The sequence below is a fragment of the Heteronotia binoei genome, chromosome 7 (genome assembly GCF_032191835.1).
Source record: "Heteronotia binoei isolate CCM8104 ecotype False Entrance Well chromosome 7, APGP_CSIRO_Hbin_v1, whole genome shotgun sequence".
NCBI lineage: Eukaryota > Metazoa > Chordata > Lepidosauria > Squamata > Gekkonidae > Heteronotia > Heteronotia binoei.
Window position 1 is genome coordinate 57,100,673 of NC_083229.1, and position 26,178 is coordinate 57,126,850.

General features: G+C 39.3%; 1 protein-coding gene across 2 annotated transcripts in view; it reads right to left on the minus strand.

Annotated features, from left to right (window-relative positions):
• The window catches only part of PREX2 (phosphatidylinositol-3,4,5-trisphosphate dependent Rac exchange factor 2), a 202,395-nt gene that overhangs the window by 116,998 nt on the left and 59,219 nt on the right, over positions 1 to 26,178 (minus strand). For both annotated transcript variants that reach the window (XM_060243668.1, XM_060243667.1), the window contains exons 7-15: positions 22,299 to 22,432; positions 22,000 to 22,103; positions 19,316 to 19,465; positions 14,422 to 14,566; positions 11,373 to 11,473; positions 5,434 to 5,537; positions 2,807 to 2,856; positions 1,080 to 1,155; positions 128 to 200 (exon numbers count right to left, since the gene is read on the minus strand). In XM_060243668.1, coding sequence (XP_060099651.1) covers positions 128 to 200; positions 1,080 to 1,155; positions 2,807 to 2,856; positions 5,434 to 5,537; positions 11,373 to 11,473; positions 14,422 to 14,566; positions 19,316 to 19,465; positions 22,000 to 22,103; positions 22,299 to 22,432 — 937 coding nt within the window. The remainder of the gene's footprint in view (positions 1 to 127; positions 201 to 1,079; positions 1,156 to 2,806; positions 2,857 to 5,433; positions 5,538 to 11,372; positions 11,474 to 14,421; positions 14,567 to 19,315; positions 19,466 to 21,999; positions 22,104 to 22,298; positions 22,433 to 26,178) is intronic.

Below are 26,178 nucleotides of genomic sequence, written 5' to 3' on the forward strand. Positions count from 1 at the left end.
GTGCTTTTAAAAGTGTGTTTCTGTTTTTCAGATGTGCACACCAACAGCTGGAGAGGGGCTGAAAAGCCATTTAAATAGCATAGTACAAATGCATTCAGTCTAAAGCTGTTGGGTGGAAATTGCTTACCATGGTGCATAAATCCATTGTCACAAAGTGCTGTTCCAAAGATCATTGCTTCTTCTCTTGTCCTGCAATCCCCCTATAAATAGCAGAATTATCAATTCAGACATTATAGACTGCAATTTAAAAAAAAGAGACTGCAGAGTATGTAGAAATTGGATTGCACATAAATATTTGCTATTTTTGAAGCCTAATATACAAAACTGTTGAATTTGCCAGAATCTGATTGCTTATCATTGAACCAATAAAAGATATTTCTGTATTTCTATATCTAATTAATATCTCCTTTTAAAAAAACATACTCTCCAGTTGTTCACATAAATACTGGCTAGTTCTTCAGTATCATAAAACACTTATAATTAAGACCATGAATGAATTTCCTTAGAATTACTTGCCTTCAGGTTAATATATCTAGAGGAATTATTGCATGTAAATTAATCACTGAATGATGGCAGCTTAGTGCCACAAGAGCTGTTTTTAAACCAGACACAGACTGTATGCCTTACACTGCTTACCTCAGTCTCCACTAAAACCTGTATCTATGGCCTACTGTTAAAATCAAATTAAGAAATTATGAAATTATGTTCTATGTCTTTAAAACATGTTTTTCTTTGAATGACACATCTCTGTTTTTCTTTCAATGTTATGTCATTTTTGATGTTGCCTCAGTTAATTTTCAATACTATTCAATATATACTGTTTAGTAGCCATATTCACTAAAAAGTGAGAAGATTTCTTCTAGAAGATGTTTTTCTAGAAGATACAAAGTAACTTATTAGTTTGGTATGAAACTGAAAAAAAAACTTTAAAAAGCTTTCCACATCCATAGAATACTTATTTAAGAAGGATGATAAGGTCACAACATATACTCTGCTGAGATCCAAAGTGGAAAAAGCCCTACATTTATCATAGTATACATTTTCTATGCTAGTACATATCTATTAGAAAACAGTCATACCTGAGCAATTAGCCAGTCTATCAATTTATTCGCCATCACTACAGATTTGTAGGTCCTTAGATGATAATCTTTATCTCTATTGAGGAAAAAAGCCAAACATATTTTGCTCTCAAATAGACCTATTTAACATTTGTTGAACATGCCATTTAATATGATCTGTAATTAATCTGAACTCATTATACTCTCCATTTTAAAAACATTTCTGCTTCTATTAGATTATGTAAAGAAACCTAATTATAAATATAAAGTGTATGCCAATCATACCAGTGGAGAACCCGTAAGATTTGAAGGGTGAATTTTGCTCCCTGCCTCCCCACCACCACCACCTTCCTGGATGCCCCCACCATATATCTGTCCACGTGCTCACCTGCTCCCCATCCCCCCACGTGTCATTCTGGAGACAGCAGAGTGTAGGGTGGCAGTGGGCCCTGCTCATTCCCTTTCCCATACCCACCTGCACTAAACTTTACAACTACTAGTTCTTGTGACAATGGCAGTTCTCTCCTCCTTCCTCTCCCTCAGAAGACTTGTATCTCCTGTTTTGGAAGATGTAACTATCCCCTCCATTTTAAAAATGTTTGGATTTATCTGCCTCAATGACAAAGAGGAGCAGGATGGCCCCCTGTCTTCCTCACCCACTCACAAAAGAGAAGTAGCAGTGGAGGGGCTGGCCTTGGTGTTGTGGAGCAGCAGCAGCTCCCACTTCATCTCCCTTGCCCACCTACCTGCCCACCATGCACCTACCAAGGAGAGGCTGTGGTGTGGATGTCAGTGGCAAAGTCTCCAGCAGTTTCTCTCCCTTTCCCCACACACAGTCAGTTAAAATTATCTGCACAAATTCAGAAAATCTGCCTATGTCGGGGAAGATTTAACTGACCCCTCATTTTCAGGGCACCCTAGGTCTACAGAAGAATGCCTCCTCTCTGGCCCCATTCTCCGGATCTATCAATTACCATGGGTGCCAAGTTCAGTATTAGCTCTAGGACTAGAGGGGACCCACAAGACTTGTGGAGGAAATTCCATCTTTTTTTATTTCTTACCTCTTTGGGGCACCTACTTGTTTCACTCTCTTACAAAGCTTCCAATTGCCTGGCCAATGGAGGGCAGATTAATACTTAGATATATTTATGTAAAATCTGTTTAGTGCCAATGACTCCAGGAGCTGTATTTTTCAAAGGAACCATGACACATAGTCCTTTCCACTAGGATCTTGTTTGGATAATATTTCTTCTGAATCTCCTTAAGAAGATATTGATGGGGGCATCAGGCTTTCTGTGGCTTAGACAAACTCTTTATTACCCTTCATTTACTCTTCTCAATCCTGGGTGAACCACAATATCCAAACCAAGGCGTATTTCTTTGATTGATAATCATACTCACACTAGCACCTCACAAATACAGAATGAAGGCAAGAGATTTCAAAAGAGTTAAAGCCACTATGAAACAGGTAAAGAAACCAGCATGTGTTGGTAAACTATGCTATAATGGACAAAATTCAGTTTTAAATAGTAAATATGGTGGGAGATGAGTAGTAAATCAGGATACTGTTCATAGTATGTCTGTGCATGAATCTTGTTCTGTTCAAGCTTTCTATAATTATCTATTTGTAACAACTCCAGTCCATTCTTCATAATTTTATTACCAGTACACTAATATTTAGCCCAACATAACATGGGTAGCAATTAAAGCCCAATTTTCCAAAAAGAAGCTCCAAAAGCCAATCTTACCTTATCACCAGAGTAAACAGACTGTGAAGACGACAGTACAATCTTACACCCTGTTAGAAATACAGGTAAACTTAACACTAAACATACTCAAGTAAAATCAGTGCACATAACTGAAAAAAAACCTCAAAACATTTATTTACAATATTATTTTGAATTGTTTATTTTAAATATTTTCTTGAACATCTCCTGAGACATGCCTCAATATAACTTACAAGAAAAACAATAAATCATAAAAACTAACCATAAAATTATCGAATTTAAAACAAATAATAAAAACAATATAGAGTGACATAAAAGCAAAGCAGAACACACTCACACTAACTGATCAGTTGACTAGTACACAGGCTTTTCTTTCATCCTACAACAAGATTTTTCAATTGTCCTGTTACATGAAGCTGCATTTTAGTGAATCAGACCTTTGATCTTTCAAGGCCTATGCTGTCTGCTCTGACCAGCTGTGGATCTCCAGTGTTAAATACAGGTCTTTCAGATCACTTCCATTCTCAAATGAATTGAACCTGGGGTACAAAGCAGATGGTCTACCACTGAGCCACAGCTCCTCCCTCCTTGTCACATGGTCCTTCTGAGTTTTCTCATTGTACTACAGTTTCACACAAGCAAGCTGAATCATGAGTGAGCATTCATGTATACAGTATTTTTAATGCAAGGGTGGCCAAACTGCAGAGCCACATGTGGCTCTTTCACACATATTGTGTGGCTCCTGAAGTCCCACCACTCTGTTGGCCAAGCAGCTTGGAGAATGCATGTAAAACTACAGTTGCTTTCTTTCCACTGCTATCTCTCTCCTCCCTCCCCCATCTCTTTCTCTTCCTTCCTTGTGGCTCTCAAACATATGACATTCAGGTCTTGTAGTTCTTAACGATCTAACGTTTATCCTATGTGGCAAGTTTGGCCATCCCTGTAAATGCAACAGTTACTGTGTTTTGTTAGTATGCCAATAAAAGGTAACATGATGAAGAAGAAGTGTTTTGTTTGCACTCATGCTCACAGAAACTGAAGCCTGCTTTTGCCTGTGTCCATTTGAAAAATAATCTTGTCCAGACATTTTCAACAAATTAAGGGCGTTTTCGCACTGATCTTACTCCGGAGCGACGTCCCTCTTCACTGCACAGTGTCTGCGCAGATTTCGCACTAATTGCTCCGCAGAACCCGGAAGAGCCACAAAGTCCCGTGGCTTTTGCTTCACAAATGTAAACTGGTTTTTGGTGGTTTACATTTGCGATGCGAAAGCCGCGGGACTTTGCGGCTCTTCCGGGTTCTGCAGAGCAATTGGTGTGAAATCCGCGCAGACGCTGCGCGGTGAAGAGGGACATCACTCCGGAGTAAGGTCAGTGCGAAAACGCCCTAAGTTTCATGTTGAAGTGACTGAAAATCTTTGAAGAATAGTTTTTACTCTAATTGGTTTTTAAATATTTTAGCACCTGAAGAATATGAACAGTGAAATCCTAAGAACAAGTTCTGAAAGTAAACCCCATCGAATAGACCTAAGTAGGACCTGCTTTTGATGGCACTAGAAATTCTGCAACCGTTCACTGAGAACAAGCAAACTACACCATTCCATCCAATTCAAAATATACAAGCAAAATAGTTGAATAAGCAATTGGAGGAAGTGATCACTGCTGAGTCACTGACTAGCAACCAGAGGAAAGAAGGGGGTGAGTACTTACTGAAAGACACTGCTGGCCAAAACTGGACTACAGGGATAGCTAAAACTATTTGGTATATTGTGTTGTCTGAGGAGTAACCAATAACACTCAACATGGACTTTGAGACAGTGGCATAACCAGCTCTCATCAGACACTAAGGCATATGCACTGTGAGTCTCTTGCCTTGCCCTGTTCTTTCCCCAGTAGTACCCCAGAGGACTAAAGTCCTATAAAGTATTATGGTGCTTTTTTCCATTTCATTTAAATGTTATGAACATCTGAAATGCAACTCCAATCATAACTTGTCTTCTAGTACTTCAAGAATAAGTATCATAATTTACTCCTTTAAAGATCAGCCACCAATCAGACCTAAAAACTTCTTGCTATATTCCAAATGTTCTTGACATTTCTTACATGAAATAAAAATAGACTGAGGCATTGCAGTAAATTGCACTTCCTCTCTCAGTCCACAAACCATTTTGTATGTTTCATGCCAGTCTATAATGTTCATATAAACTTCATTGGATATAGTAATTTTATCATTTCCTTAGCATATATACAGAGGATCATTTGCTTGAGAAGGATTAGAATCAAGCATGATTTGCAACATTTAATCTGATTCACATTAACAGAAGCTAAACATAAATACTAGAGTGTTTGACCAAGGCAAAACAGCTGACAAAGGGAGCTCTGATTCTCAAAAATTTATACCCTGGAAATCTTTTTGGTCTTGAGGTACTACTGGACAAAAATCTTGCTATTTATTTTATTTATTTTAGCTAATTTATATTCCACCCTCCCTGCAAGTGGGCTCAGGGCAGATTACAACATATAAAATAACTAGTATTCTACTGCAGACCAACACAGCTACCATCTGAAATTGATCAAGGCTGCCATCTGGTTTTTAATCAGAATTTCTATATCTGAAAAATTAATACTAAAACAACAAAATACTTATACCTTGGAAATTACATCTTGCATTTCACTTCTTGGATAGTATGTTCCATCATCATAACGAAATCTGTACAACATGTGTTCAGGTTTGAACTGATGCTTATCAGTTACTAAAAAAGCAAAAATAAATTGAAAAATTCTAATATTCTAGCACATCAAGCAAAATAGTTCATGATCTCGGCAACTCCAACATATGTGTTCTAAGTGCTTTGAATTTATATTTCTAGCAGCTTATTAATTTTACATCTTAGAGTATTGTCTGCCAATATCCCATAATCTCTTCCCACTCAGAATCCATCACTATTTGTATTAAATTGGGACTATTTGTCACAATATACATCAATTTGCTTTTAATCTTGTATTTTATTAATTTACTAAATGCATCAATAATGGAAAGATCCTTCTGGATCTCTTCCACGTACCCTGTATTTTATTTTGATGTCAATTTATAAATTTTCCAATCCTCTGAATTCAACTAGATTTTCACATAATTTATGGATTTTATTTTACACGTTTTAAAATGTTTTTATACCCAATTTATATTTTGAAGGCAGCAAAAAATAAAAACAAATTTTAAAACATATAAATATAAAAGCAATTACAACAAAACATGTGAATAAATGAGGTCCATAAGGATCAGAGAGGGAATGATGGAACAAAAAATGTTTTGAATCTCTGTTGGAACACAATAACAAGCAGACAGGCTAGGGTTGCCAAGTCCTCAGCTTCCCAGGGACTTGTACCATAGAATTTTCCCTCCCAAATGGCTAGAGCGTCCAGGAAAACCATATAGGCTTCCCGGAAACGCCAACAGTGGCCCTGCACGGGCGCCACCATTTTGATGATGTCACTTTGAGCGATGTAGGGGTAGGTCCCTTGGATCCTCTTGGGCGGGGGATACCCTGCCCGGATCACGGGCTTGACAGCCCTAAAACAGGCAAATCTCCCTGGGAAATGAATTCCATAGTTTTGATGCAATTACCAAGAAGGCCTTTTCTCCAGTTGCCCACCCCCCCCCCCATTCTAGCCTCAAATGGCAAGGGCAACTGACACGGGGCCCCTGAAGACAACCACAGCAGTCAAATAGGTTCATAAGGTGGTCCTTAATGTGAAAGATAGCCATGTGAAATCTCCACTAGAACAACTACATATTTAGCTTTGTTTCTTATCTTTTGAACTAAACTAATAATTACCTTGGTAAAAGTATTCCAAAAGTTACAAATCAGAATGCATATTTTATGTTTCATCAAAGGTAGACAAGGAAAAACAACAAACTGTCACAACTAGGGGTGGGCACGAACCTCATTAAGAACTCAACTCACAAAAATTGCTGAATCATGGTTTGTGAACCGAGGTGTGTACCCATCTCTATCAATGACCCTCCCACACCCTTCCATGGAGTTTTTCAGGAGGTTCATGCAATCTGATGGAAAGTGGGGGGAGTGAGAGGGACTGAAATGGCTTGTAGCTATTTCAGCCTAACAGTGGGGCTGGTACCCCTGTCAACTGTTAGGCTCAAATAGATGCAAGCCAATTCACTGTTCCATCTAGTTCTCCCTGCTTCCAAACAGCAGGGGAGGGCAAAATGGGGAGTTTAATGGCTGGCTGTCATTTAAACCTAACAGCTGACTGGTGCACTAGCCCCACTGTTAGGCAGAAATGGATCTACTTACAGCAGGGAGGGCTCTCCTGATCACAGGTGGATCCTGGCTGTCTCCTCTCGTGATGCACTTGAAACCACACTGCAGGAGGAGAAGGTTACCCCAAGATCCGTGTGCAGTAGGGAGGGCTTTCATGGTCACAGGTAGATTCTGGCTGTCATGGCAGAGCCATTTAAACCCTCTGGTTTAAACCCCTTCTCAGGAGATCCCTCCCACTTTCTCTTGGTTGAGGCTCACACAGCCAGGAGAAAGGGGGACCCTTCCTGGGAGGTCTCCTTCCCACTTTCTCCTGGCCTTGGCTCACCATGGCCAGGAGAAAGATGACCCCAGAATGTGCAAGTGGCAGGAACGGCTCTCCCGCTCACAGGCAGATCCTGGCTGTGATGGCTTCTCCTCCCACAGCTCACTTTAAAGTGTGCCATAGGATGAGAAGTTGACTCGGGTATCTGCACGCAGTTCTTCTCCTGAAGCATCTCTAGTCCACAGTGGGGCTGTTCTACCACATTACAATCTTAACAAACTGGTTCAGTAAAAGGGGAGGTCCATGAAGAACCAAGATGAACCACAATTTTCCTAGTTCATGCCCATCACTGGTCACAATACCTCTAATTAGAGTATTATTTGGTTGGGTCTCATGAATATAGTATTATGTTGGCTATTAAAATAATTCCTGGAGTACCTCTGGACTACATGTGTCATTTTAGTACTAGCTACCTGTGTACAATATCTCCTAAATTCTGCCATGTACTTTGACATCCACACAAAAATGCTACAAAATAGCATAGGATTAACACAGAGATTACAGATTTCTTTAAAATTTTAAATAAAAAAATTAAGGGAAAATATGTTCTATAATAATTAGTATAGTAAATACATGATGGCAGGGTTTTTTATGTAGAAAAGGCCCAGCAGGAACTCATTTGCATATTAAGCCACACCCTCTGACATCACCATTGTTTCACACAGGGCTTTTTGTAGAAAAATCAGCAGGAATTCATTTGCATATTAGGCCATACCCCTTGACACTAAGCCAGCCGGAACTGCATTCCTGCTCAAAAAAAAAGCCCTGCATAATGGTATTTGAAAGGAGAAACAAAGCGTATTTAACTGAACAAATCTCCGAATTTATAATGTTTAAATTGGTTTCTTCCATTGGCAATCAAAACTACTCATGACATTCTGTTGCCTTTAAACAGATCTCCCACTTTTGCTTTCCTAGGCTTAAAATGTAGTTATGAAGGAATCTGATCTAAATCATATGGGAAGGGACATTTAGGAACTGCTACTTTTTTTTTTTTTACACCAACCCTTCCTCCTTGTCACATTTTGGTCCATTTTAACAATTCTATTATCTGTCCTCTCGTACTTTATGCATGGCATAGTTTACATATGGTTCATAAGATTCATGTTTCATCTCACTACTGCTTTCAGCCTACAGCAGAAACCAGCTACTGTGTCTCTGAGTCTGTATGATAGAGATCTGGTTACTTGGCTTTAGAAGAAGAAGATATTGGATTTATAGCCCGCCCTCCACTCTGAATCTCAGAGTCTCAGAGCAGCTCACAATCTCCTTTATCTTCCTCCCCCACAACAGACACCCTATGAGGTGGGTGGGGTTGAGAGGGCTCTCACAGTAGCTGCCCTTTCAAGGGCAACCTCTGCCAGAGCTATGGCTGACCTAAGGCCATTCCAGCAGGTACAAGTGGAGGAGTGGGGAATCAAACCCGGTTCTCCCAGATAAGAGTCCGCACACTTAACCACTACACCACACTGGCTTTCTTTATAATTGGTGAATAGGCATATTCTGCCACCAGAGCAGCTCTTTTCAGTAAGATACAGACCTTTTGCCCTGACCTGGATGGCCTAGGCTAGCCCAATCATGTCAGGTCTTAGAAGCTAAACAGGGTCAGCCCTGGATAGTACTTGGATGGGAAACCACCAAGGAAATCTAGAGTTGCTATGCAGAGGCAGGCAATTACTATCTCAGAACATCTCTTGCCTTGAAATATCTACAGGGCACCATAGGTCAGCTGCAACTTGACAGGATGAAAAAAAGACTTATAGCCAAATAGTTACTATAAAAGAACTGAATGATCTACAGAAACTGTTTTACTGACTACAGAGCTAGTAAATAGCACAGATAGAACAGAAGAAGGAAGTAGCATCAACAGGAAAAATAATTGCATGTGGCATCTGGAGATGTTTAAATGGGTGGGCTGCAAAAGAGGAAGCAAGAAATTGCATGCTGCCAATCCTTTATCTATTGCCTTTTCAGAAATTTAGATTATTTATTCATCTCACCTATTAAAATAAATTAACTGGCTTTATGGTATGAAACGCTCTATTGTACTCATAGGAAACTGGCATTTATTAACTTGCATTTCTTATTAGCAGGGCACAATATCTGAAAAGACAGCTGCGCCTACTAATAAGTGGCTAGAATTTATCTATGACACTAGACTTGCCTTGCAGTTAGTTCTAAGCAGAGTTATATTAAAGCCAATAAGCTTAAAAGGGTGTATTTCCATTTAAGACTGCACTGCTAGAAAAGATGCATGTATAAACATTTACTCACACACACACATATAGCTATTTTTCATTTATATCCTGCTTCCTAACAAAGAAAACTGTGCTGAAGTGGCTTAGAATCACAGAACCTAAAACAACACAGATATTGCAAAGAAAACCATTAAGCATAGACATCAAAATGGACATCAAACCATCAGCATAGACATCAAAATATATAATCATTTTAAAGCATCCACTTAAAGGCGAAAACAGCATGTAGCTGTTTCAAATCCTCATGCAATCTCTCCCAATGATTTTAATAAATATTATTTACCATTGACATAAGAAAGAACTTCATAGCACCTTAGAAATTAATTCTGTGTAATTAAGCGCAGTTCCCTGCAAAACCTTTCAGAGCATACCTTTCAAGATAGGAACAGATCTACTGAGAAGTCCAGGAGAATCAACAAAGCCACACTCCCCCAGGAAAGATTATGAGGGTTGCCAGGTTGGTGTTGGTGCTGGAAAATAACTGGAGACTTTGAGGGTGGACTCAGGAGAGGGCAGGGTTTGGGGAGAGAAGGAGCCTTAGCATGTTACAATGCCACAGAATCCACCCTTCAAAGCAGCCATTTTCTCCAGGGCAAACACGGACTCCTCTCCGTGCAAACACAAAATATAACAAATATCTGTGTTTACTAGCAAATACAAATCGTACTGTTTTCAGTAACATACATTAATCAGGAGATCATACAATAAAATATCCATCCACAGCACACACTATTCCTACTGTTCTTTTTATGATCCATGTCCAAAATAATTATATATAATAATGAAAGTCCAATGACTGGAGAACCGGACCAAAATCGTTTTGGGTCCAATAGCCCTTCTTCCAGGGACCATCTTCTCAAATAATGAAGTGCAGTACGTAAGTAGTGCCAAAAATCAATTGCTATATTTCAATATGTCTCATTTCTTTTTGCTTTCTCAAATATATTCACAAATAATAACGGAACGTTTCTGCAAATTACCTCCATGTCAGCTTTTCAAAATGTTTCAGGATTAATGTATGTCACTGAAAACACTACGATTTGTATTTGCTGGTAAACACAGATATTTGTTTGTTATATTTTGTGTTTGCATGGAGAGGAGTCAGTGTTTTTCCTCATAGTTGTTCCTCTGTGGTCCTGGCAACTTGTGGCATTTTCTACAGGGCAGCTGAACTCTGCCAGCTGGAGATCAGTTGTAAAAGCAGGAGATATCCAGGCCCCAACTGTAGGCTGGCAACCCTAATTTATCCACTAATAGACAAAGGTATTTCCAATTCTAAACCTCAGTTTTTAAGTCTGAAAATCTAAAGATAATTGGTTTCATCTATGATACCCTGGAGATGATCTACCACCATGTTCTCTGTAACTTTGATCAAGGATGGCAGAATTGAAATTAGCTGATAATTCCCAGGGCCTATAGGATTCAAGATGCTTTTAAAAAGTCTTGCCATGGCTTCTTTTAACAGGCCAATGGTCACTCCTTCCCTTAAGGAAGTGTAAACAGATGGAATCAATCTCTCCAACCAGGATGAAACCAGCCAGGAAGAACAAAGGTCTAGTGGAAGAACTGCACTGGTCCAAGGGTCTTGTCCATGTCTCCACACTTCAAAAACAAAATAATTGAAGAAAATGTGATAAGATGAGAACTCAAACATATGAGACATCTAGAGATAATAAGGAATCTTAAAGAAGTATTTGAAATGAAATGTTGTATGAAATAAATTACCATGGTGGATAATGCCATTCTCTAGCAAAGCCTGACCAAGATGAACACCTTCTTCAGGTTTGTGAATCTCTCCAATCTCCAGCAACCAGGATACAAATTCACTAATTAGAAAAAGTTAAAAAGAATATTATTTTTAGAGAATATTAATTTTAGAATGTCTAAAAAGAAAGGGAACAATGGACAAATGGAACAGCCTTATGCTAAACCAGACCACTGGTTCATTAGAGCAGTGGTCCCCAACCTTTCTGGCACCAGGGACCGGCCGACCCACCCACCACAGCCCTGGGGCCAGCAGCATGGAGGAACTGAATTTGGCCGCCCCTGTACCCCCCCCCCCCGCAATGCCTCCTTCTCCCTCTGATTCTACGATGTTAAGCCAGGGAAAGCACCTTTTGGGCTCCTCAAAAGCTCACCACCACCCCCTGCTGCTGATCAGCTGATGCGCGGGAGAAACCATGGTGGCTAGTGACTCGCTGAACAAGCGACACTGCCCTTGCCTCCAGAGCCACTTGTTCAGCGGTCGCTTGCCGCTGCTGCAGTGGGGGGGGGGGTGAGCTCCTAAAGAACCCAGAAGATGCTTTCCTCAGCTTAACATTGTAAAAATGGAGGGAGGAGGCACCGCGGGGGGGTGAGCTTTTAAAGAGCCCAGAAGATGCTTTCCCCAGCTTAACATTGTAAAAACAGACGGGGGAGGAGGCACCGCGGGGGGCAGCAAGACTGGCGGCCTGGTTGCTGATGGGCCACGGACTGGGACTGGTCCAGGGCCCAGGGGTTGGGGACCCCTGCATTAGAGTACTATTGTCTAGTCAGACTGGCAGTGGCTCTCCAGGGTCTCAGGCAAATGTCCTGCATATCACCAGTACCTGACGCTTTGAACAAGAGATTCTTGTACCTTCTGCAAGCTAGTAGATGCTCTACCACTGAGGCTGCTGTCAGGAAACAGTCTTAGCGTGGTCTGGATGCGTTTCTAATTCCAATGTGGTTTTTTAAAGGACAGTTTTGTTCAGACATCCCACCTTTAACTTGCTTCACCATGAGCTCACCCTGTGGTTGACCATCCAGATTATTGTTACGCATAACGATGGAGTGTGCAGGCAGCATCCATTTTGGTTTGTCTTTCACAATGTACATAACTGCATAACCAGGGATGGAATTCTAGCAGGAGCTCCTTTGCATATTAAGCCACACACACCGATATAGCCAATCCTCCTGGAGCTTACAGTAGGCCCTGTACTAAGAGCCCTTTGAGCTCTTGAAAGATTGGCTACATCAGGGGTGAGTGGCCTAATATGCAAAGGAGCTCTTGCTAGAATTCCACCCCTGCGCATAACCAAAACACCAGCTCCTTTTTGGCAGTTCTACTATCCCTTCGCCAAGTACTGTGATCACTGGTGTGTATACAACTGTATTTCCCTGCCAGAAATCACTCCCTTTCCCACCTGATCTTACTCCCTTTCCCTCTCATTTCATAGGGAAGTTTTTCCTTTTTCTCTTCCCATAGAGCTTTCTTGCTAAAGCAATATTATGAAGTCACTTCGAGTAAAGTTCTGGGGGTGGAACTGTGGCCACCAATATGGGAACCTAAATAGGGACTATTTCCAGTGTTGTCCCACCCCAAGAAACGGCAGAAAGGGTAATTTTTTCTTGGATTTGTCACACTAAAACAACCCCCAGGGAAGGGGGCTCCCAATCCTAACATAATATTTGGGTGCTGAAATGAGCAAGAAGTGGTACACAACCTGGGTGTGAATATGCGGTTATGCACTCATCACTAACTGACAAAAAAAAGGAGCGAAAATGGAAGGGAAGGGCCATACTTCCTAGATGGCTTGAGATCGCAATGGAGAGTTCAGACATCCAGAAATGCAGGATGAAACCTTCATTTTTAAAGACAGGACTTTCTGTGATGTCAGAAAACATATAATCAGAGAGGAATGACACCTGGTGGTGGGGGGGAGACAACTGTGAGACCAGATAGGGATGATTCTGTCTAATTGTGCATTTTAGTTCCAGAGGGCAACAACAATTATATCAGATCAAACAGCTCACCCGACCACAGCCAGAGCCAATTCCCAATACTGGAAGAATTGTGGCAACAGCTGTAGCAGCAAAGCTGTGGTTGCTACGGACAGAGTTTAGGTTTTAATTTACAATATAGTGATGCATGTCACACATCCAAAATCTTGGTCCTCTATTTGTTTTAGGCCTTGTGACATTCAGGTGCACTTTAGAAAAGTATGACACTCTGAACCTGTATATAGCTACACAGTCCACAAGCAGTGTCACTAGAGGCAGTTTCCTATGAACTGTTGTCTCCCTCTTCTCTATTTAAGAGGAGTATTTATTTGCATTAAGGCATCTGAGACTATCTGGAGAAAGATGAATACATTCTTAAAACTATGTTCATTTGTAGAGATATTTAACTCTTCATTCATCATGACTCTTTTCTACCTCTTTAAAATTTCTGGGGTTAAATATAGTCCCTTTCATATATTTATATATTTAATATAAATATAATCCCTTTAAAGTTTCTGGAATTAAATATAATTGAATAAATGTACAAATTGCCTTAAGCTTAATAAGGTTATTTTGATTTTATGGTTACACTCATGAATCCAGAAAAGTAATAAGCCAATTTTAAGGCATCATAAACAAATTCCAGTTTATTTGTGATAACACTGATCAATCTCTTGCATTCTGTCCTCTGCTCCTGTGTAGACTTTTGAAGACTTTTTTGTTTACCTGCTGTAAAGTTCAAGTTTGGGTGCTTCAACTGCTGTTTGTTGCATACTTACTGCTTAAATGCTAGTTTAGCATATTTAGTTGTCAGCAAGAAACTCTCAATAAAAGTGTCAATAAAAATAAGCAACAATAAAGATAAAAAATATTGATAAATGTCAAATAGAAGTCTAAACATTTAAATCCTAGTATTAAAATGGTCAAATATCAGCAATTTTAATAATTTAATATAGCAGTTAAGATGTTTTGGAATAAAGGTATCATAATAATAGCTGAAATAAGATTCAAATGAAATAAGAATGGCACATACCTCCCTAGGAAACACTTGGGGAAGGTAGTTAATTTTCTCTTTCTGTCTTTGATCAGGTTCCCTTGCCTGCACATCATTTTGTAAAGTTTCTCTCCTTGTTCAGAGATCATTGCCCAAGTATCTTGTTCCATGCCTAGTTTTAGACCTGTCAAACAAAATGAAATAATTTCAAAAGTATTTTCAGAAAATGGTACCTATCACTTTACTGATATAAATATCTACATTTCTTTACACTCAAAGGCCTTCGTAACAAAAATGAAATAGCTTGAGAATTCAAGTTGGTCTCCTTCCAACAAAGCAATATATACATTGTGTGTTGTGAATAGTTTTGTGATACAAATTTTTCACTTTAAGCTAATAATAATGATTAAGGAGAATAAAACCCACTGAATGTAGTGGACTTCGAGAACTGCATGGGAGGAAAGGCTGCATATATATGCATATTAAGTAAACAAGCAAACATCACTCATGTATTCCTAAATGTTTTTTTGGTGTACAGTTTATGGGCTGTTAACCTGAGCACAATGCTGAGGATTACACTTCCTTGCAGGATCCTGGACAAGGCATAACACAGCGTTAGTAACTCTTGTACATGTCAGTAGTGAGCTGGGCCCAAGATCCTCCCAGCCTAAGCTGAGCCCTAGGAAGACATAGGGTTGCCAAGTCCAATTCAAGAAATATCTGGGGACTTTGGGGGTGGAGCCAGGAGACATTGGGGTGGAGCCAAAAGCAAGGGTGTGACAAGCATAATTGAACTTCAAGGGAGTTCTGGCCATCACATTTAAAGGGACTGCACATCTTTTTAAATGCCTTCCTTCCATAGGAAACAATGAAGGATAAGGGCACCTTCTTTTGGGGTTCATAGAATTGGACCCCCTTGTCCAATCTTTTTGAAACTTGGGAGGTATTTTGGGGAGAGGCACTAGATGCTATACTGAAACTTTGGTGCCTCTGTCTCAAAAAACAGCACCCCCAGAGCCCCTGATACCCGCGGATCAATTACCCATCATTCCCTATGGGAATCATTCATGGAGGTGCATGATGGTTGTGGGGGCGGGGCTTCCCCCGCCGGCCAGCTAGCTGGGTGAGGGGGGAAGCCTGTAAAACCGGGGGATCCCCCTCTGGGACCTGGGGATTGGGAAGCCTAGGAAGACAACCTGGATCAACATGTCCACTATGCTTTGTGCTCCAGTTGCAACGGACTTGCACCACTTTAAGAAAACCTGACTGACTCTGAGTGCAGGACAGTCAGTCATTCACAAGAAAACACTAACAATTGCCTCCTCAGTAACTGTAACTTACAACTGTATTTTGAAAAATGCACAGCCTATAATTAGTGCTTATGGGGAAGTTTATAGTCTTTTTAAAGTGTTTCTATATTGCAGTTGTTTGCTCATTATGCTAGGAGTGGTTTTGTAATACAATTTCTTCAGTTTAAGTTAATATTAAAGTGAGTTATCTAAATTTATATCACTTAAAATTCCTGTGAACAGGGTAACTCCTAAATAAAATCTGGAAACCTTCACTCGGGAACAATAAAAAACAAACTATTCATTATAGCATCATTCCCTTCAGGGCAAACACACATTGGACATGATTGTCTAGTTATCTTACACTTCCTTTGTTATCTTAGGATTCATACTGCCCATCAGCAAAGAGAGAGAGAGAGAGAAATATCCTTATCTGCATAAATACGAGGAAATTATTGTGCAAGTAAGGCCTTTTCAGTTAAGTAATCTATAGGGGGGTTTTTCCAGTTCAACAGTTTTATTGAAAAATAAATAGTTATAGAATTAACACATATGGAACAGCGTACAGAAAAAAGCTACCAAGTACTGACAATTAATGAAACAGAAATAATGATAATATAGTATCTAAGTGTACATCATGCCCAGACACAAACTCCTTGCCCAATGCATAATTCAAGAAGGGCAACCATTTAATAACGAATGCGGACCAAATTTTTTAACAGTTACAATAGTATCAGCCAATATATCCAAAACAAAGTACTCCCAAAGTTTCGTACACCCAATTGCCAAACCTGGCAACTCAAATGCCTTCCAAAGTAATCTATAGTTAAGTAATCTAGATTGACTACTTTGAAATAACATAAGCATTTAAAATGTAAATTGCCTCTTAGAATGAAAGAAAGAAAGAAAAGAAAAAAGGAAGTGAAATGAAACTGTTTCCCAGTTAACACTATTAAATCAACTATTAAAATTACTAGAGAAACAAACACCCAGGTAATATGTCTTAAATGTAACATATACCATCCCTCTCTTCCCATCTACAAATCACCAAAAAAAAAGCTGTTTACTATCCTGGATCAGATAATCACACTTGCTAGGAACTGTAAAATAGATTCAAACAATGCTGATATTTTATGCACAAAAATGAGAACATATCCATCATGTCTGCAAATTGCCAAATGTATAGTGACTACATAGCTCATTGTATATTGAAGCTTTTCAAACATCACCACTCAATAGGAATCTCAGACCATAATGATTTGAAAAGTCTGAATGGACTGATTTTTAACCTACATGTTGGGTTACCAAGGAAACCAGAAACACAGCTGTGGAACCAAGTTAGTTAATAAAGGCTGGTAAAGGCAGGTAATAATAATAAACTTTTATTTTAAAGAAGGATAAATAAAAGGAAGCACACACAAATGCTAGCATCTAGTTCTCTTATGCCACAGTAGCTTCTATCCAGCAATCCAAAAAAATTATATTTATCTGGAAGACTAAACTGAAGATAGACAATTTAAAAGAATATTGCCCTCCTCCTTGTAACCAAGCTAGATTAGACAGCACTGAGTTGTTAGCAGATCTCCAATCTTTTCTTAACTTAAAGGCAGCCATGGGCAATCGGGCAAATTAGAGTAGGTCTATGGCACTGCCAGGGAAGTTTTATTCCTTTCCCTCAGCACTGTTTATCTCAATTTAAACCACTACCCAAATAATAACTAGAGAAGAGATTAAACAGAATAGAGATAAAGTTTAAAACCTCACCCCTATCCAATTAGGTAGCTACACAGCTGCTTAAAAAAATGAGAGATCCAGTCACAGATTTTTCTACCATATTATCCAAGTTTACCCTAAATTAGTGACTAGAAAATTAAACAGGACCACATAAATTGGTAACAACACCTAGGAAAGAGTGCTTTGGTAAATCACATTAAACATTAAAGTTAAACATTCTCTTGGTTGAATTCCTCTGTACTCATGATGAGCAGGGCTTTTTTGATAGAAAAAGTCCAGCAGGAACTCATTTGCATACTAGGTCACACCCTCTGACATCACCAATGTTTCACATGGGGCTTTTTGTAGAAAAAGCCCAGCATGAACTTATTTGCATATTAGGCCACACACCCTGACACCAAGCCAGCTGGAACTGCGTTCCTGCTAAAAAAAAAAGCCCTGATGATGAGTATTAATATATAAAGTTGATGAGTTATTAATATATTAACTTTGCATTATAAGTATTAATATATGAATGTGGGCAATATCCACAATGTTTAATTATAAGGAGGAGGTGTGAATAAACACGCCCTTTCCTTCTTTCATTTTTTCCTCAAATAACAACTTTTAAGATCACTAGATCTGTGCATCAGACAGACAGCTGAAATCTCTTTTCAAATATACTAGCTTAAAACTTTTGAATTAGCCTGCATTCATGTAAATAAGCAGAATTTTGGTTAATATCTTGTGAAACAAATAAAAGAATGAAAGTATTGTTTTATTCATGGTGAAAGAAATGCTGTTCATAACTTTTAGCTATGGTATTTGAATTTGGAAAAGCTATGTTGATGAGTCATCTGTTATTCTGCTTATGTCAGTTCATCCTGCTTTGTAAAAGAGGTGTCTACAAAGATATGTTGTAGGAAGGGGTAGAAATGTATAGATTGTTGAAATAGAACATGAGAGGTGTGACAGATACTCTTGTTTCCTTCTAACTTCTAGCTATACATTTAGCAGGGCCTTTCGAGACAGTAGATTGGCTCTTATAAGGTTGCCTTAACCCAACATGACTACTTACTGAAACCCCCTTCTCTGGTGTCTTGCTGCAATTTATTCATAAATCTCCTCCAATACTTCTTCAGAGGTCTTAAGCTGCTAAGGGAATAGAGAGGCAGTGCCTTTTACTCACAGCTTGCAGAATCCCACCCAATAGGTCCTAGGTGCACAAAAACTTATGGTCCTCACACAGTCCAGGTGGGGAATCCATTCTCTCACACAAAGCAACTATTTTTGAGATACCCAAGTATCTTTCCATCTAAAAGTATCCCTGTTCATAGAAAATACTGATATAAATTGCAAACAACCCACTGATGGAAAGACATAATTGTTCCTCCAGCTAACATCTCTTTTATTTCTATGACTAGTGTGATGTTCATCCAACCCCCAACTGATTATTATTTATTGATATATTTAGTGAGTATCGGCACATTTCAGCACCTCACAGAAACATTTAAAGTATTTTGACAATTCCTCCTTAATTTTGGAGTTTTCTTCATTTTGACAGCAAACTATCAGACCCTCTGCCATACAGCACTGCCACATCACATCTTATTTACCTTTGATTTTTAGCCGCCCTGAGTCCATTTTGGAATGGGCAGGATACAAATCGAAGGTAAATAAATATCTTGAGCCCTTATTCCCATTATTTTTCTACTTGAATGAACAGATTCTAAAGAATCTAGAGCTGCAGCTCAGACAAGCAGAACAAGGAGTAGGAAAGTATGAATGTAGGCAACAGAGCAAGAAGTTTTGAAAGGGTCTCTATATGCCTTCTAGTGCTGGGAACAATGGCAAAAAGCACACAGCCAAGTTAATTCCAAGCGCAACATTATCTACTTAGGAAAAATCCAGTGTAAAGTTTATGTACTCACCTTTTCTTCTCTCTCTTTCTTTCAGAATAGCTTCAAGCCACTCCTGCTTTTCTTCAGATGTTTTTGCCATGCACACAAACCATTTGTTCTTTGCAGTATTGTGTATCTTCCAACCATTTATAACAATATGGCCACTGCTGTGGTAGTCAGCTGGAAAAGCGGCAGTAGAAAGGTCACTTCAGATCAAAAAAAGTTATTATCTATACCATACAAAAGGCCCAACTAGATGTGCCCCAGTGACCCATGATTAGAACCAACCACCATTTTTAAAAGGCTGTCATAGAATGACCTAATACAAACCAGGGCTGTGGCACTAGTAGAGGATGCTAAACCTTCCCATACATCATTCTTCCAGTCTAAGCCACCACCAGTCACCAAGAGCTACTGCCTGAAAATACATGTTTTATCTGTGAGCCTACAGATTCTAGTGCCAACTACATGGTTGTGAGAGAAAGGCTTAAACTTCCCTCTTCTATCATTATGGCTCAGATATTAACCTCGTACTTGAGTTGCTTGTAGCCTTAAAAAAAAAACACCATGGATCTCCTGGTTGACATCTAGTTTGGTACTGATATACACAAGATTCAGAGGAAATATGACTGGTCCCAGCTTGTTTCAAATGAGGCATGACAAAGAAGGCACAATGGACTAAGGGCAAAACAGAGTAGTTGTTTTGTCCTGCTGCTCCCTCTCACCTTCAGCTTTTTTGTGCCTTTTTTGCTACAACTCAGGGGGTTCTTTTAGCAGGAATGCACAGGAATGCAGTTCCAGCTGGCTTGGTGTCGGGAGGTGTGGCCTAATATGCAAGTGAGTTCCTACTGGGCTTTTCCACATAAAAAGCCCTGTGTGAAACAATGGTGATGCCAGGGGGTGTGGCCTAATATGCAAATGAGCTCCATTTTCTATGAAAAAGCCCAGCTGTAACTGACCTTCTCTAGTGGTAGCACGATTAGCTGGTTGCTGCATATAGGGCCAAGCAGGAATTTGGGTGGATTCTGGGTAATTGGCTGTGCTAGGGGCTCTATTCTCACCTGTTCCATACTTTTCCATGGGCTGGATTTTTTTCCCATCAAATAGCCCGGTTGTAACCGGTTAGACCACAACTAGTTGACAGGAGAAGGTGGATTACTCTGAATACATAGGGTTAATCAGTAAGACCCGTGAGATATCTGTACCACTGCACTGACACAATGAACAGATAGAGGGAAGGTGGGGGCAGCATCAACAGCAAGCAATGTGGAACTGCGGCATGTGGACAACCCCACCCATTTCCACTCTGCTTGCTTCTGCTTTAGCAGTTGAGGCTACCTTTTCATGTCTTCATGTGGAAGCAGCTGATGTAACTTCTGCAATGTTAACAAAGTACAACCTGGGGATTCATTAAACTTCTGAATACCAGTTACTGGAGTCAAACAAGAAGATATAGCTAGTATCATTATGCCTTGTTTATAAGCTTTCCAGAAGAACACTGGTAGCTTATGGCATGGTTCATTAGGACAGATCTATATGTGAAGTTGGGAACTCTGTGAATGATGTTCCCCAGTGTTTTATTCTTTAACAATCATGAGTGGAAAGCTTCTAATTCAACCAGGACTCAGCACATGAAGGGGATTAAAGCTTTCTTCTCCTATTCAAAACAGCTCTATGGAGTCTATACTTGCTCTACTGAGACAAACATAAATGTATTGATGAAACTTTCTGTGTTTTTGTCCCTGCTTATAATATCTAAAGGGAAAGATGCTTGGAACTCTTTTTACAAACTTCTAGCATCATACATAGTTGATACCTTAGTTGCCATGGGCCAGGGTACAGACTCCTCCTTGCCAAATGAACAGGCCCAAGATTGAGAGGAGGAGGCAGCTGGAACACCTCAGCCCAGATACAGTACTGACTGCCATAACTGCACATGGCACCTTTAAGTACTGGTAGCCTGCTCCTGGAGGCTCCATACAAGAGTATTTAAGGTCTTAGTTCACCCTCAGTCTTTTGCTGGAACCTTCTGCATATTGTTGAGGCATCAGCACCTTGCCTAGACTCCTGAACTTTAGCCTTGAACAGGACACTAGTATGCTGGACAGGATTGACTTTGATCCATTTCAGCAAGGTACATTAAAGGTTCTTAAGTACAGTGTTATCTCTTCTGCTGCACATACCTGGTATGCTGCACATACCTACTGAGTTCTACAAACATACTTCCCCCACTATGTCCTGTTATTTACTTGGCCCCAGTTCCAATTTGCTTGCACTCATTTTAGCCAGGCTAACTTCATATTCAGAAGTAGATATAATAATATACCTTCTTTATAACAATGACTAGCATATTACCTATATGATATCTCTGTATGCACAGGCTACTAAGAAAATCTGCCCAAAAGTTTTGCTTGACATTTAATGCACTACAATTTATGTTATGTTTTGGTCACAGAAGTTTTATATTACTTTCAATTTTATTGTGCTTTTATTGTTGTGTTATCACTGCTCAGGTGAGTGTTTTTGTTATACTATAATAGCCTTTGCCCATGTACAATAAATGTGACCAACTGACCTACAAATGTATTGTAACAACATGATCCAATAACTGCCAAAGAAAAAAATTCAACTAGATAAACATAACTCAGTTACATTTTACAAAACCCTATGTATCAGAAAAAAAAGTATTTTTGGATTGGTTAAGATGCACATACCTGTACCATCATCTACATTTTCCACCTCCATCACTTCTGTATTTATTCTGCCTCGAAAGAGATATCGATGTCCATCTGTGGATGCTTTGCTGTTCTTCAATCGTCTGCGGAGGAGTGAAGAACCACAATGGCATTGGGTTAGATCCAATGGCTCTTGAATTAAGTAATAATTCTTATTTCAGAAATTAAGTAAATGACATTGCAATATAGTAGTTTCCTCAAAGTATCAGGAATATTTTAACAATAAAATCCACGTTTTATGAAGTCAGTTTTCAAAGCATCAGTTAATAATGTCTTACCTATGTTTTCTTTTGCAATAGACTAAAAGATTATCAAATAGAAAAAACACCCGTTCCTGAATATTCCCTGCAGAGATTTTCAACAAGACTCCATATATCAGCATTTCTGTGCATGTGTCAGTGATGTTAGAACCCTATAGAAACAGGGAAAAAAACCCTAAATAATTGATGTCTGCAAATCAAAAAATTAATTTTGGAAGTGCCACAGTCCAAATGCTTTTATGAGTCTGTAATGATGGTAGACTCTCTCATTTCCAAGCTACACTGACAAGCATTCTTGTTACTGTGACCAGAACTGTGACAAACTCATTTAGTTCAGTAGTCTTAGAAGCGTGTAATTCTATTAAGGATTGCATTGTAATTCCATATTATCAAGTCCAACATAATCATTCAAAATAACCAACAAGAGCACTTTAGGTTCCATTAGCAATTAATATCCTATGATATCTCTAATCAATGGGTTAGATCACATGCATCATTTCTTTTCCTAGAACTCTTGAGCAAGCAGAGATACAATAAAAAGACTATGTTAGCTACTTGTTCTAAGTCAAACTTATTGAAACCCTTGTGCAAGATCTTGTGCAACCAAAGTTCTGGGCCCTAGAATATAGGGAGCAAAGAATTAGGTGTTGCACAAGATCCGGCATGAGTGTAACTGCACTGTCAGTTTATGTTTCCACTTGTATATTGCTGGATTCATGCCTATAATATACTTTTCTCAAAAATGAGTATATGCATTACATCTGCATTCAGAGCTCAACAACACCAGCACTCTGCATTCTCAAAAATATAAATGTACTTAATAGGGGTCCCATCCCACGGAGAGGGGTGGGGTTTCCTCCCAATTTTAAGGCCTGCAATCCGCCACCATGGAGCTGGCTGGCCGGTGGAGTCCCACCCCTGAAGAGCTCTGGTGCATGCAATGTGCCTGGCACAGCAACATCCTCTGAAGATGTCATCACCTGGGCATGTCGCATGGGGACATTCTAGCATTTGGGTAAAAGCTCTATGGTGAGCACAGAGTTCCCCCCCCAAAAAAAAAAATTATAGAGACACACCACATTTTATTGGAAAAATTATACTTGACCAGATCTCTTCATAGGTATTATCAGCTGTCAGATTTAGCTAACTTTCCGTTAGTGGTTCACATGCCTGGGAACCATCCATGCATGCAGCTGAATATTTTCAAAAGTTTCTCTCTTGGCATTTCCTCCCTTTTAAATTGTTCTTGTGCCAACTCCACAAAGAAATACTTTAATCTTAATCATAGGTCTTTATAGAGACTTTCTCAGAGGAATGTTCTTGGGGGTGGAATTAGATGCATCCTTCTGGATTTGAGCCAAATTCATTTGTAAATATAAAAAACTTGGGCTGCAATCCTGAAATCACTGAGATTCGCTGCATAGTGAACAACAGCTTTCAAACCACAGTTGCAAATTTACAACTCTGAAGAGCTATACTATCCATACAAATCAAAATTTTGCTGAATAAAGGACTATATTATGCTACATTATGGACTTCTAACATTATTCATTGATTGGGTTACCAGAATCATTTGTTTAGAAGACACTCTAAAGAACAGATTCAAACAATATGGAAGTCAGTATAGGTAGAACAAGGCTATAGTGATATGGCCCCTGCGACCCACTCCAGTCAGCACTCTGGCTGTGGCATTCTGTACCAACTATAGCATCCAGAGTGTCTTCATAGTAGTTATTCAACTCTCCTTGGTCCAGAGTAGGTTTCTTTAAGAGTGAACGCACCACTGCTTCAAGGCAGGAGTAACCACCATGCCTCTCAGGGAAGCTTTAACTATCTCCCAGATCCAGTCCACCAACAACAACCTGGCAGATTTAAGCAGCCAGGAGAAGCAAGAAGCAAGAGGCAAACAAGAGACTTCCAAAGATCCTGTCCACATCCTCATACTGGACAAGCTGAAAGGTAGCCCACATAACTGGACAATTTGGCACCCTGCAACCATTCAGTCCTGTTACTGCTAATGCAAAGTCTAAGTTGGAACAGATCCAAAAGATTTTATCCACCAAGTTCTTGGCAAAATGATTACAGTGAGAACATGCTCAAAGCAGCTAGCAAGAATCAAGCTCAATATAAGTCAATCAAATTGAACTGTATTGTTATTATTATTAACATATTATATACATTTCTATTTAAATTAAATAAATAATAATAATAATAATAATATAAATAATAAATTTTAAATTTATTTATTACACTAAAAACATAGCAAAACATAATGGATCAAAATTGAATGCAAAAGTCAAGAAACAAAGCAGCTCAGCCAAATGCCTAACTAAACAAAAAATGTTGCTAGCTAAGCAATGTACTAAACAATTTTTCCTGGGAGAAAATCTCTAACATGTATGCTCCTCTGTTCTTAAGCTCTATCGCAAACCAGATGTTTAGTTAATTAAACTAGTGATACAGAAAGATTTATCGCCAAGAACCCTCATAAAACTTGGCTTACTCTTGCAAAAATAATTCAAATTTAGTCAGTTAGAAGTGGGGAAACTATCATATGAAGAAAATGTCTGTTCTTATGCATTTAGTAAATGGATACTAAGTTGTAACCAGAACATTTATTCAAATTTCACTACTAACATTTAGGGCTGCAAGGCTGGCAATCAAATGGAGAATCAGCACTGCAAGAGAGAGCTTCACCTGTGACATAATGGCATAGCCAATGACACCATGATGGCTTTTCCAGTATGACCAAAGATTACATCAGTACCTCTAGCATTCAGTCCAACCTGTACGATTTAAACATTGAATGCCACACACACTGGCCTCACTTCCAGTTGTGCCAGAACTGACATAGAACACTGGGAAGCCAGCTGCCCCCCCCCCACCACCACACACACAATTTGCCTCTCATTTTTCTCCTACTATCCAGCTGAGCAGCAGCAGGAAGGACTGCCTGTACCAAAGGCTCTTTGCTTTGAAACACAGAATTTTGCCACAGGCTTTTGCATCTGGTTAGAGAAGAGGCTCAGGACTGGCTTGCTCGTAAATTAAACACTCAAGTGGCATTGAGAAAGCATTTTGCCCACAAAAGTCAAAAGCCTTTTGCATCTGATTAGAGAAGATATTCAGGACTGGTTTGTTCTTAATATAAATACTTGAGTGGTATTGAATGAGCATTTTGCCAGCAAAATTCAAAAGGCTTTTGTATCTTGTTAAAGAATAAATTCCAGACTGGCTTGCTCTAAATATAAACACTTGAGTGTATTGAGAGGATGATAATTTTGAAGAAAATAAAGAGGTTGTAGAGAGCATTTTGCCAGCCAAATTCAGAAGGTTTTTGCATCCGTTTAGAGAAGAGGTTAAGAACTAGTTTGCTCCCAGTATAAACACTGAATTGTAACAAGAGGCTGATAACTTTCAAGAAAATAGGAATACTTCTGAGGAAGACAACGAAATGCGCACTCATTGGATGGAATTTTCTTTGTAATATTATAGGGTTGTACTTTATAATGTGACAAAAGGTTTATATGATTCCTGACAAAAATTTTACTAAATGTGTTAGCCAGCATATCACAGTGTTTGTTTGTATTTCCTTTAACATGAAAGCCCTGTTCACACAGCGTGTTGAGTCTGTGTTAAACTGACCCGGTTCTGTTCTGAATATCTTTGTTCCAGATATTATCGATCAGACTGCCATAATGCAATTCGAATCACTCTGTGGTGAAACCGTCTTCTGCCGTCCACACAACGGCACCACCCAGTTCTTTTTCCCCCCCACTATTATGTACATGCACGCATTATGTGCATGCGTGCATTCGTATACATTAAAACTTTATGTGGTTGTATGCATATCGCTAAGTAGCAAAAAAAAATGGCCATGCTAGCAGGTGCAAGTGGA